Source organism: Mauremys reevesii, linkage group 13 (genome assembly GCF_016161935.1).
Source record: "Mauremys reevesii isolate NIE-2019 linkage group 13, ASM1616193v1, whole genome shotgun sequence".
Lineage (NCBI taxonomy): Eukaryota > Metazoa > Chordata > Testudines > Geoemydidae > Mauremys > Mauremys reevesii.
The window spans coordinates 30,749,279-30,763,504 of NC_052635.1; the positions used below are offsets into that span (position 1 = coordinate 30,749,279).

Consider the following 14,226-nt stretch of genomic DNA (forward strand, 5'->3'; position numbering starts at 1 on the left):
TACTGTGGTGCAAACCTGGCATAAATGATATCAGTATCTGGCTCTCTCTTTCCATGTTTGACTCACTTCAATCTTTGGTTTACTTTGATTGCTGCTGGTAAGACAGAATTCAGCTTTCAACAGGCACTTCATCTAAGTGGGTGGCAGCTAATTCTCAGTCTGTGGCTAGTTATCCTCAACTGAAAGGAAGGAGGAAAGAGAGCAGATGTGAGACATCAATCACATTATTGAGCCATCTTCCTGATTTTTCCACATGGTGGGAAGTTAAGTAAAAGATAAACATCTGCCAGCTCATTAAAATTTCAAACAGCTGAAAACGCCTCTATTCTTTTTCAGTTCCTCAGAAATCATAGAAATGTAGGACTGGAAGGGAGCTCAAGAGGTCATCTAGTCTGGTCCCCTACCCCGAGGCAGGACCAAGTATATCTAGGCCACCTATGGCAGATGTTTATCTAGCATGTTCTTAAAAACCACCAATGATGGTGATTCAACAACCTCTTGGAAGTCTATTCCAGTATTTAACTATCCTTATAGTTAGAAAGCTTTTCCTAATATCTACCCTAAATCTCCCTTGGTTCAGGTTAAACAGACTACTTCTTGTCCTACTTTCAGAGGACATGGAGGATCTCCTTATAACTGCCCCTAACAGGTTTGAAGACTGTTATCAGGTCCTTCTTTTCTCAAGACTAAACATTCCCAGTTTTTTTAATCTTTCCTCATAAGTCAGGCTTTCTAAATATTTTATTATTTTTGTTGCTCTTCTGTGGACACTCTCCAATTTGTCCATGTCTTTCTTAAAATTTGTGTCCAAAACTGGACATGGTACTCCAACTGAGGCCTCACCAGTGCTGAATAGAGAAGGCCAAATACCTCCAATATTTACATGTGATGCTCCTGGTAATACACCACAGAATTCTATTAGCCTTTTTTGCAACTGTATCACATCATATCTCGTATTCAGTTTGCGATCCATTATAATCTCCAGATCCTTTTCAGCACCTGCTCAGTTGTTATTCCCCATTTGATTTGCGCTTGCCTTTATCTAATTTCATCTTTTTGATTTCAGATCAGTTCTCCCATTTGTCAAGGTCATTTTGAATTCTAATCCTGCCTTCCAGTTTACTAGCAACCCCAGTCATCTTGATGTCATCCGCAAATTTTAGAAGGCTACTCTTCACTCTGTTATCCAAGTCATTTATAAAAATGTTGAATAGTACAAGACCTAATACAGACTCCTGCAGGAACTACTTTTTGAGTACTGTTTTTCAATCAATTGTGTACCCATATTATAGTAATTTCATCTGGACCACATTTCACTAGTTTGTTGATGAAAGTAACATGGGACTATATCAAAAGCCTTACTAAAATCAAGATATATCACATCTGCTGCTTCCTCCCATCCACTAGGTCCGTAATCCTGTGAAAGAAGGAAATTAGATTGGTCTGGCACGATTTATTTTTGATAAATCCATGGTAGTCAATATTTATCATCCAATTATCCTCTAGATGCTTACAAGGTTCGTGTTCTTTCATTCTGAGTTTTTTCTCCTCTTAGCTTGAGCTGACACCAGAAAAGTACAGCTACTTAGAAAAGTCTGAACACAGGTATTCTTATGCATGTTTTATTCCAGTAATGTGTGTGCCATCTCCAGTGGGAGATGCCTCTTTACAGCCATGCCGTCAAACCCGAGCCATCCTTGGATGTTAGGGACCAAATCCTACTTGGAGTTACAATGATGGCACTCCAGAGAAGCAGTGATATTTCATCAGTGCCATTAAAAGCAGAAATTGACCCATAGTGATTACTTTAATTTTTTTGCCATCTGAAGCATAAATGACAGCGTCTCTCATTTATGCATCACACTGACCGTTAAATCAGTGGAGTAGCTGGAGACGGTAAAGATAAGATAGCCAAGTCATGCTTTGCATAACTTTTCCAGATCCTAAATCAGTTAGTGAACCCAGATTGCCTTTGCTCAGTTGTGGCACCAAAAGGTGCCACGAACTATCATCTTATTTCATAGAGACATTTGCTGATAACTTGGCTGGCTTCATGGGCTGCCAAGAACAAGCTAAGCACAGGTCAGGACTAGAAACATAATGCCCTTTTCCCAGGAATTCAGCCTATTGACATAAGACCTCATAAGAAGCATAGGAAGCAGTTGAAGCTACCACCTTTGAATCTGACCCCTTCTCTTCCTGGATTCTAAAAGAGTACAGAGTGAGACCCCTCTGAACAGATATTGTCAACCCTTGTTTTGACAAGAAGGATCTGTCACTCGCTCTGAAACATGCAATAGACGATACCGAAGAAACTATCTTTTTGACATTGAGGCTGTACTAAATACTGTTTGGATGTCTAACCTGTTTTTCCTAAGTAAGCTAAATGAGAAGCTAGAAAAAAGCAGTCTCTAATGCTACCAGTATTCTGGATTCCTCTCAATCAGGCTATAGTCTAGGATATGGTACGGATACAGCCCTTGTTGCTTTAGTGGATGACTTTCTCCTGTTGCTCAGAATCCTTGGGAGGGGACAGATGCTACCTACAGTAGAAAAATAGAATTTCTGGCCCAGTGTCTTAGTAGAAAAATGTTGTCCCTTTCTGTCAACCTTATGACCAGCATTAGTACTGTGACAAGGACCTCATTTCATGAGTTGTCTCTAATTAGCATCAAAGTGTCTGCTTTTCATTATAGCTCTTATAACTTCCCTGAGACATTAGGCGTGACTAGTTCCTAATTGACAGCATGCATCTGAACCAGCTGAGCAAGGTGCTTCTGAGAACAGGAATCTCTTCACTTTCTGTACTCTGCCCATTCAAAAGAACAGCAGTAGCAGATAGAACAGTGGGATAAGAACATAGGCAGGTATGCGACATGCATATGCTGTCCAACAGACCATGTAGCATTGCAGTTGAGTTATAATAACCTAATAAATCCGAGGCACTTCTAATGCAGGGTTACTCGGAACCCTCCAAGGTTCAAAGTGTGTGATGGGCCTTTTTTTAACGGTGATGGACACCCAGCACGAAGTAACAGAGGAGAGATGAGAAAGCAGTATGTGGTGTCTGTCTCATCAACAGCATTTTCTGTAACCTTCCTGTCAAGATCTCACATTTCTAATACCGATGATTTACATTAACAACCCCTGACAGGCAGCTTTCTTCTAGAGACTACATCTAGATGCCATTTCCACAGCAATTTCACCACTGTCTTGATATTAGATAGTTTTGGGTGAGCTTCCATTTATAAATAGTAGTATCCAAATAAGATGACTGTTTTTCTCCCAGTGTGGGTGTGATATGCTAAATAGGGGAATTGCTTTTTGGGAATGAATTGACAGTTTAATGCTAGATATTGCACATGCTTAGTCACGGTCCCGGAAGCAACAGGTTGCAAGCTGGATGGGTATTTTCTATGACAGAAAGATTTTTGTGACTTCCCAGAATTTTCTAATTTGCTAAAAGCCTTTTGGCATAGGGACAAAGTACTGTTTACTGCAAAAAAAAAAAAAAAAAAAAAAAAAGTGGGCAGATGATGCTATCGTGCAGCTTCAAAGTTTGATTTTGATTTTCAGATCACTCCCTTGGCTTCACAGACAGTGAATATTCATGGGTACAGGTCATCTTTTCTCCTACCACATGCTGAATTTTGACCTTTCTTAATTTTTTCTACTTGAAGTTTTCAAAGTTATTCAATAACTGAATGAGTCAACTGATACAGCATGCAATGACTGTAGTTTCCAGTTATTGTCCATGTTAATATATGCTGGTTTAGAAAATACTGATAATGATGTGCTGATCCATACACCTGAGCAAAGTCACTGATAATTAAAGGCCTTTTTAATTATTAAATAGTCATTAACTGGGTTGTCTGTTAATGCCTGCCTGAATTGATCAGCATAATGGGTGGAGTTGTGTGACCATGAATACAAATTATTTGGATCCTTAGGTTTTGATCAAATCAACCATTGATTGAATTAAGGAAACACTGAAAGTCAAATTGTTAGGGGAAAGGTTGATAGTGCCTCATTCCCCTTTCATTTAAATAGAATTAGGAGTACCACCATTGAAATAAATGAAGTTATAAAGTTATTAAAAATCAATATTAGAGTAACAGATCTTAAGGCTAGAAGGGATCACCAGATCATTTACTCCAAACTCCTGCATAGATATCACAGGCCACCAACATCACCCAGCACCTGCACACCAAACCCAACAACCAACATTAGACCAAAGGATTGTAGCCCAGAAGAGACTCTACTATTATGCGCCATAGGCATGGGCGGTGGGTGAACCGTGCTTTGGGGAGGCTTTCCGCCCAAGGACCTGCACGCTGGATTCCCGAAACCCCCATCCCACCCCATAAAAGGAGGAGCCCCAGCCGGCCCGTCCGCCCCAGCCACACCGGGCTAAGCAGCCAACCTGCTTCCCCCCTCCCAAGTGCCAGGCCGAGCCGCCGGGCATTTTCCCCCCTCCCCCCGCCCCGGCCAGAGTCGGGCCTCCCCCAGCCGTGGGCCGAGCTGCTGGCCTCCCTGAGCGCCGGGCCGAGCCGCTGACCCCCAAGTGCCTGCCAGGCCAAGGTGCTGCCTCCCCCCCCAAGTTGGGACAGGCCGAGCCACTGGTCCCCAAGTGCCATCTCCTTGGCCTCTCAAGGACCTGCCCCCCCCCCCCCAAGCTCGCAGCCCCAGTGCCTGGCTGAACCGCCTCAGTCTGCCGGCTGCTGGTTCTCCACATCCTTCCTCATTCCCCCGTCCGGAGTGTATGGAGTGGAGGAGGCAGTGGGGGGACTCAAGGAAGGGCTGGGGCTACCACAACCCAGGTGTCTGGCCAGAGGCAGACAATAGGAGGGACTGAGGCCTCTGCAGTGGCAGGGAAATTAAATGAGCTATACGAAGATAATGCTGACAAGTGACCGGCACCCATATGCTACCGAGGAAGGCTAACCCCCACCCCATGGTCAGTGCGTGTCGGACGTGGGGAAAAACTCCTTCCAGACTACACATGTGGTGATCAGTTAGACCCTGAGCGTGTGAGCAAGATCCAAGCAGCTAAGCATCTTAGAGAGAGAATGCTTGGTGCCACCTCAAAGCCCTGGCCCACTCTGTCCAATGTCCCACTCCAGTTGTGGCCATCCCTGATGCTTCTAAGGAAGGAGATTTAAACCTCACTCCCCCACCCCAGAATCCCTTCCTGATCCCTGCAGGTGGCCAGCTGAAACCCTGGAGCATGACCATTTAGTGACATAAACTGGAAGTGAGCCCCGGGAATGTTGAGCCCTGCCTCCTACCATCACAAGCAACCCCGTCATACAGTCACACTCATAAATTAGTCCAGCTCTCTCTCAAAACTAATTAAGTTGTTTGCCCCCCCCACACTCCTATTGGGACATTGTTCAGGAACCTCCTACCTCTGATTAGAAACCTTCCTCTACTTTCCAGCCTGATTTTGTTCATGGCCAGTTCATATCCATTTGTTCTTGTGCCGACGCTGTTCTTTAGCGTAAATAGCTCTTTGCCCTTCCAGGTATTTACCCCCCTATGTATTAACTTCCATGGAACTTTCCCTAACTTTGGTCTAAGTGAAAAGGAAAATCAGGCCTTAAAACAGAACGAGTAAACGCTCTAGCATTTGAGCCAGGTGACATACTTTTCTGGGTCACCATATCTGATGGCCTTTTTAAAAAAGCCATCTGTGAATTTACTGATTGTGTAAGTGAAGGGCAAGTGGCCCTGTTGGTACCCAGCATACCTGGCTCTCTGCACCATGCACGTTTACACCTCTTGACCTTCAGTATTGCATCAGCTAGTCCAGTCTTGGACCTCTCTTCTCAACAAGGCTTGAATATTGTGACAGTTTACAAGGTGGATTTTTGACATGGACCAACCAGCTGACGATCAACTAGGGCACAAACAGGATTTGAAGCCAGATCTCCAGAAGGGAAGCAAGTGCACATCATGTCCCACCTACCCAGCCATCTCTAAAGATTGGTTTGAAGAACATATTATGGTCACAACACTGATGATGCCCTATGGACTGAGCAATAGGTCACCATTTGTCAAGCACCTCTGAAAGAGTTAACACTCAAAGACAGTCAAGAGACAGCTTAATCTGATTTGGCCCAATGTGGAGTTAGTTTTGTAAACCAACAAGCACGGTCATCCCTTCCATTGTCCTCTGCCAGTGCAGATGTAGCTTGCTTCTAGCCAAGGGAGGCTTAGTCTGTTTGGCACTACAATGCGAGGAGGCCAGATGGAGGGGATCTTTCAGGGGAACATTGCGTAACAGGCAAAAACCTGATAGGGAATTAGTTGATCTGCAGCACAATTATAACTTAGTCCAAACTGCAAGGCCTTACTAGTACTATGTCATTTTGTATGTACTGTAGCTGTTTCCTCTGTCCTGTCATGCAGGGAAATGTACTTGAGAGCATAGGCCTCTCCCATTTCTCATTGTTCTGGGCCCTCTAAGGATATAATATAAATGTTCCTTAGTTCTCTGCTTGCTTTAGCGTATTTGCACTTCTCTGTGTAGAGATGTAGTTCAATGAAAGCTGATTTATCTAAGCCCTTAGTTGTTGGAGAACTCACTGATCTAAAATAAAGTCATGTCCTCTGCATACGTTGATGATTTTCCCAAATGTGCCTAGTCTACTGGGGACCAGTGTGCCAGCCAGAATGACCATGGTTGATTGCACCAGGCATCATGTAGCAAAGTCCTAGATCTGGCTCAATCCTGTGAATCCACAAATCTCTGGGGTGGCCCTGCAGGTGATGCCAGGTGGTTTCAATGTGTGCATCCCTTTGCCCTTCAATGGAAAGTTTGAAGTAGTACCTGATAAGGGACCCCTCTCAGAGTAATGAGCGAGAGCCAACAATGGACCCAGTGGATGAGGACCAAGTTCCCCAGCGGTGGTGAAGGTGGATGAGACATCACTGGATGTCTAGACTGCATAGGGTGGAAGAAGAGCTAGATCTTTGCAACGGTCATCCACGTCCTTAAGAACCGACAGCATCTGGCAGAAGAGTTTCTGGGAAAGGGAATGGTGTCCCCCCCAAAATAAAAACCCCTGTACATCTTCCCAGGCTCCAGGAGGCAAAATGAAACAAAGAGGTGACCAACCCTGATAAACAATGTGAAAAGTCCGGTGCTTATCCAGTTCACTACTTGTCCATTTCATTTGGAGAGACAAGGCTCCAGTCAGCTTTGGGTAGTTCCTTACAGCCCTAGGAACCTGAGGGTGCTGAGCATTTTCCTTGCAAGCTGCACATTACTTTGGGTTGAATTACTCAGATGCTTCTCGCCCAATTTCATTATCCCTGTTTTATAGAATCTCAGGGTTGGAAGGGACCTCAGGAGGTCATCTAGTCCAACCCCCTGCTCGAAGCAGGACCAAACCCAACTAAATCACAAGCTATTTCAAGGTAGGTTGATTGCAATCCATGCTGTTGTCAGAAAGATCTGGACACAATAGACATGTAATAACCAGGGTCTTGTGCTCTTCATACTATGACTATCCTCACTTATCTCCATGCTGAATGCCTGTTGTGATTTTAAAAAATGATTCATTTGGTTTGGATAACATTTTAAAAACAACCGAGGGGCGTTTTCTCCTTAGATTGCAGAGAAGTGCGTGCACAGCTCCCATCAGTGCAAGTCAACAAGATGAGAAATTTCCATTAACAACTTAGTAAACGTGGCAACAGCTTCAATAAAATGAATCTTTTCAATGCTTTTCACATTCCAAAAAGTCAGTTTTGGAGAACATGATCCCAGGAGTTATCAGAAACAGCCTCCGTGGGAGGCCCCATGGTGCAGAAGAGTCTTTGTTTACATTTGCTTCCAAGCACTGGTATGTTGACACTGAACAGTTATCATAAATAAGGGTGTAAGCTGTGTCTCTCTCCTTTCCACACGCCTGGAGTTAATTAGAATATCTCATCCTGTTCTTCCTTGGTAATTGTGATGCACTTGAGAACTTCTTCCCATTTTCCTTTGCAAGTTTCATTCTCTCCCAGTGTTCCCAGTACAATTGTATTTGCACACACAAAATTATTGCTTAAACATCTTATCATTAAGGTTTTTTCCTCTTAACTTTGTGCTTTCCAAATCATGTTTACCAACTTTATCCTAAATAATGTGCAACAGCCACTAAATGTTGAAAAGGTACCAGTCTTTCATCTTCCAAGAGGTCTTGCTCCTGGCAATAATTATTTCTCTCTCTGAAAGTGTGTGGCAAGCAGGTGGCATTAAAGGTGATTTTGGGCAATTGTCTCACTTGTAATGGGCCTAAACTAAAGCACCATTTTGAAACATGATCAAAGCAGGAGTAGCTTTTGGTTGAGAAATTGACATGCTTGTGGAATGGCATTCTCAGCAAGCAGAAATCAGGATTAGCCAGCATTTAAGACAGTGGTTCTCAAGCAGGGGTACATGTACCCCTGGGGGTGCACAGAGGTCTGCCAGAGGTACATCAACTCATCTAGACATTTGCTTAGTTTTTCAACAGGTTACATAAAAAGCACTAGCGAAGTTGGTACAAATTAAAATTTCATACAGAGAATGACTTATTTTTACTACTCTATGTATACTGTACACTGAAATGTAAGTACAATATTTATATTCCAATTAACTTATTTTATATTTATATGGTAAAACATGAGACAGTCAGCAATTTTTCAGTAATAGTGTACTGTGACACTTTTTTGTATTTTTAGATTTGATTTTGTAAGCAAGTAGTTTTTAAGTGAAGTGAAACTTGAGGGTACGCAAGATAAATCAGACTCCTGAAAGGGTACAGTAGTCTGGAACGGATGAGGGCTATAGGTTTAAGAGATTATGAATGTCAAGATGGAGCAGGATAGAAGCAAATGTCGCTCCCCCGACCCTACTTATTCGGGGACCAAATAGGGCTGCCCAGAGGGGGGGCCAGTGGGGCAATTTGCCCCAGTCCTGGGCCCTGCAGGGGCCCCCATGAGAATGTCGGAGGCTCTCCTCTGTCTCTGCCTTCCCCCATCCCCTGGTGCCTCAGCGCGCCACATCCAGGAGTGGCCCTGGACAGAGCTAAAGCAGCATGGCTCCAGCGGGGTCTGAGCTCCTCCCGCTCAGAGCCGCATGGTAAGGGGGCTTGGCTGCGAGCTGCAGCCGAGCAGCAGGAGCTTGGGTCCTGCTGGAGCCACGCTGCTGCAGCACTGTCCAGAGCCACTCCTGGATGCGGTGCACTGAGGCTCTGGGAAAGGGGGGAGGCGGGGTAAGTGGCATGGTAAGGGGGCCGGGGGGTTGGATAAGGGGCAGGAAGTCCTGGGGCAGTCAGGGGACAGGGATCAGGGGAGGTTCCTGGGGGGTGGGGTCCTGGGGTAGTGGTTGGGGGGGGGGAGGTCTGGGGGGGGGCAGTCAGGGGACAAGGAGCAGGATGGGTCAGGGATTCTGAGGGGGGCAGTCGGGGGGGGGCAGGAAGTGGGTGGGGGTCGGATAGGGGGCAGGGCCAGGCTGTTTGGGGAGGCACAGCCTTCCCTACCCTAAAGCTCATTCAGCAGTTTGAGGCTTGCAGACAGCTATTTAACACAAAGAGCCAAGCTGTTATCTTTTCCCTTAGAGCTACCATCCCTTTCACTTCTCAAATGCCAAATTATAGTTTACATTTAATTTCAGTGCCATTGGGAGATTCATGTCAGGGGAGGGCAGCTTCATTTAAAATTAGCCACTTTAGATTAACAGTGATAGAGCCAAGAGAGCCATGGGGGAGGGATCACATGAGAAAAGCAATATCCTACACCACCTACTTCCTTCCCAACCCTACCAAGGGAGACTGCCCTCCCCTGCATTCCCTGAGGCTCCAGAGGGGTTAATTCAGTGGTTCTCAAACTTATACTGGTGACCTGCCCCCCCTTATAAATTAAAAACACTTCTTTATATATTTAACACTATTATAAATGCTGACGGCAAAGCATGGTTTGAGGTGGAGGCTGACAGCTCGTGACCCCCAGTAATAACCTCGTGACCCCCTGAGGGCTCCCGACCCCCAGTTTGAGACCCCCTGGGTTAATTTCATTTTAGCACCCTGTGTCCATTCACATGCATATGCTATTTTGAGCATTTCAGTTTTCACAACATAGGCTCATCCCAGATTCTGGAACAAGCTCAAATGCTCAGTTCGTGGAGTATGAACATAGCTATACTAAAGACAAACCCACAGTAACCGTTTCCAGTTTGTGAGGGACCCCATGGAGTCAGTCTCTGGGAAACAGATAAATTCCTGGAGGTTAAGTCCATTAATGGCTATTAGTTAGGATACGTAAGGAATGGTGTCCCTAGCCTCTGTTTGTCAGAGAGTGGAGATGGACGGCAGGAGAGAGATCACTTGATCATTACCTGTTAGGTTCACTCCCTCGGGGCACTTGGCATTGGCTGCTGTCGGTAGACAGGATACTGGGCTGGATGGACCTTTGGTCTGACTCAGTATGGCCATTCTTATGTTCTAACCTAAATGAACCCAAAGTTATGGAGACAGATATGAGTCAAGGAAGCCAGCAGAATATCAGAAACCTGGAAAAATCTCTGACTGGATGGGCTCAGGCGTTTGGTCACAAGCTGAGGTGGTTCAAAAGTTTTGGATTTTTTTTAAAGCAGAATTTTTTTATTGTTTCTTTAAACAATCAAACACAGCAAGCAGCAAATATTTGGCCACACGCTTCTGAAACCCCAAACCATGTTCAGGTTTTGGCAGACTAATTTCAGCTTTTCGATTTAAAAAAAAACACAACAAATTTTGAAGCAAAGCAGACATTGTCTGTGATTTTTTTTTCCTGCTTTTTAAAAACCCCTAGTTTTCGATCCAAAAAAAGGTTTGACGGAAAATATTTATCCAACCCTTTTAATGAGCTTTAGTGCCTTTTATCACTAGCTGATGCTGAGAACCAGTCATACCTTGTAAAGGTGACTTGAAAAGAAGTTTTCTCAAAACTGGGTTTGTGCCAGATGTGGAAGGTTTTTAAAAGTTTATTTTTCCCAAGGTCGCTCGGGGGGGGGGGGGGGGTGGCAAGTGGGGCAATTTGCCCCAGGCCCCACAGGGGCCCTCACAAGAATATAGTATTCTATAGTATTGCAACTTTTTTTTATGGAAAGGGCCCCTGAAATTGCTTTGCCCCAGGCCCCCTGAATCCTCTGGGTGGCCTTGGGCCCAAATATGAGTAGGACAACTTCCTGAGCAGTGTAAAAGTTGCTGGAAACAGAGTTTGCTTGTAAAGGAATGTTAAAAATGTGACTTCCGGGAAGAACAATGAATCCAATTCTGTCAATTTTCAGACATTCAATAAATAACTTATCCTAGTATCTTTTCTATATTGTGTAGCTTTTTAAGTTCTCTCTTTTAGCTCCCATCTTGTGACTCTACCACACTGGCTGTATTTGTAGCATCTTCTGATCCAGAGATCACTTTCACAGTTATATGAATGTTGTTTGTCTTTTTTTTTTTTTTTTTTTTAAACAGGTAGAACTTCATGTCCACCTGGATGGCTCCATTAAGCCAGAAACAATCTTACACTTTGGCAAGTGAGTTGTTAAAAAATAACATTTTGGTTTAGTGTGTTTAGCTGGGTGCTTTGATTTGTAAAGATTTCCTGAACAGAGGCACCTCTGTGTAAAAAGGAAAATTCCTAGAATTTGGCCCTCTCCTTGCTGATTAGTCCCATGTTAGGATGTATAAACATAATTGTAGCTTTCTATTAGCAAGATTCTATCTGGCAAAGACAAGGATTTTTTGTTTGTTATTGTTTGCCAACGAAACTGCCCTATGGAATCACTGTATATCCCCACCCCCGGTTCTGACATCCCAATTCTCAGACAAAAAGTTCTCTGTCCATGCCCATCCGGGAAACTCTGCTTGAAATGTGCAAACAACAAACGGCTGTCACTAGCATGTCCTAGTCGGAGTGTAGACCAACACTGTGACTGAGTACATGATGCACAGAACTGTCCACTTTCTAATAGTGTAGTAGGGAAACTGGACTGAATTGATGCCAAATATGTAACCAAACAGTGACTTAGTGCCCCTCTCTTTATGCTCACAAGCCACAAACCAAGCAGAGTTATAGACAACACCATGAGCAGGTTAGATGAGGAAACAGATTTTGTGGTCAGGCTTCCAAACGGATTTAGAAAGAATGAGTTATGAGTCCATTTCTAAATATGTACATAAAACAGCGCAGTGATCTGTCTCAATAACTGCAAGAGTTTTGCAAAGCGCAAACAACCCTCATGCATCAGCATTGCCACCGGCTGTCCCTTGTAGTTGACTGCCAGTCCCTGGTCTGCAGAAAGCAATTGGCTGGGTCAGTTGTACTTGCAATACTACCAATGCTAGTGTTTGTGTTTTCAGGAGGGGTTTTCTCCCTTAGCACTCCGTGTACATTTTCTGTTTGTTCCTGCCTTGCCATCTTAAAACCAGATGGTATTATTAGGGCTGTGTAAATAATTGGATATTCAGTTCAGGAGCAGGTCTGAAAAAAAATTGTTTTGGGTTGAGCTGAAACGAAAATGTTTTGAAATTTTTGCCAAACTAAATGTTGGGGAAAAAACGGTTTGTGTCATGTCAACCATAACATTTGGTTTTGAATTTGAAAATTTTCAAATCTCTTTAAAATTGAGGGAAATTCCAAAATGAAGAAAAGTTGAAACTTTTTTTCCCCAGAACACCAAATTTGACCCGACTCTGTGGGGTCTGTTTTTGTTTTGGAGTGGGGAAAAAAGGGTTTTGTGCAGGAAAAAAAAAAGGTTCTGCGGCAAAAAAGTTGCCTTGTGCTAGATGTAACCCATTGCCAAGAAAAATCTTCAGTGCTGTGGCTTCATTGCTGGCTTAACCAAGAAGGAGCAGATGGGCTCTGTCGGAGAGGCAAACTCTGGTTAATTGACACATACACTTGATGAGTGGCAGAGTAAATAATGAACAACTTGAGGACCTGGCTCTATCATTTTAAACAAGATAAACGTAAACTTTCACACCTGGAAGAAGTTTCATTTAAAGATAAAGGACATTAGAAATCTGGCATTGTTTGCCAAAGTATAGCAGAAATCCCTCTTATCAAGAGTGTCATGATAAGGTTGACTCTAACAACCAGCCGTTGCAGGTTCTTTCCCATGTCCCAACAAATAACACTTCAACATAGTTGAGGGGGCTTTAGACATGAAAGCAATTTCCAGTAAAAATGGAACAGATGTGGCATCACCATAGATGGATGGATTGGAGGATTTGATAAAATATTTTTTGGGGGGGAGAAATTACTTCTCAGGCCATGGCTAAGGTGCCTTCTGAACTGGCAGTAGTTTCTGCGATGCAGCCAAGATGAATATTCAGAAGGTGCATCAAGAAAATCCGTCTCATTAATTGAAGCATTCAATGTAGGGCATGGCAAGGAGATGTCTGTCATTTAAATTGGACAAACGATGTGTCATCAGAGTGAAAAGGGCAACATGAAAAGAGTAATACTTAACTAGGGTGACCAGATGTCCTGATTTTATAGGGACAGTCCTGATGTTTGGGGCTTTTTCTTATATAGGCTCCTATTACCCCCCCCACCCCCATCCCAATTTTTCACACTTGCTGTCTGGTCATCCTATACTTAATAGTAATGAATGACTTATGCTGAGTGCCAGGATCTTAATCTGTGGTAACTGCCTTTGCCTCTGAACTCTGATTGTAATGTAGATTTCCTATACCACCGAGCAATAAAACGTGTGTACACGTTGAGCAGAGGAGCAATATCAGTCAGGCTGTTTTCTTGCAGATAGCTTGTGTAGTTGGCTTTTGGAACTGGAGAAAGCCAAGCCCTTGGTAATGAGATCTGGAGCCTTTCCTCTCCAGCTCACAAGCTCAGAGACAGCCCATTTTTGGTAGAGGTGGATGGGCTTTCCTATCTGGAAGCTCTTTGATGGCTTCTCAGTGAAGGGCTTGTTGGGTATCAGCCTTGGTTCACAGTGTAAAGATTTCCACATCAGAGAAACCACATCACAATTTTTCTCTATTGTTGGCAGCCTCAGCAGAAAGGTCAAGGATTGACTAGCTCCTGGAAACTAGCAACAGGCAAACCTGAGAAGGTTCAGTGACTCAGTTCAGTCCAATGTTTGGCAGCTCTTGAGTCTATATAATTGGGGCTGGAAATTTCTTTCTTGAAATAATTTGTCCTTTATGCTTCCAGGACTAGAAAGTACCAAAGCACCAGGAAAAGAAAGGT

General features: G+C 43.8%; 1 protein-coding gene across 4 annotated transcripts in view; it reads left to right on the forward strand.

The window, feature by feature from the left end:
* LOC120380751 (adenosine deaminase-like) overlaps nt 1–14,226 on the forward strand; it is a 95,264-nt gene that overhangs the window by 2,719 nt on the left and 78,319 nt on the right. For all 4 annotated transcript variants that reach the window (XR_005587855.1, XM_039498689.1, XM_039498688.1 and 1 more), the window contains exon 2: nt 11,487–11,548. Coding sequence is in view for 3 of the 4 variants with exons in the window: in XM_039498689.1 (XP_039354623.1) it covers nt 11,487–11,548 (62 nt within the window). In the remaining variant the exon portion in view is untranslated. The remainder of the gene's footprint in view (nt 1–11,486; nt 11,549–14,226) is intronic.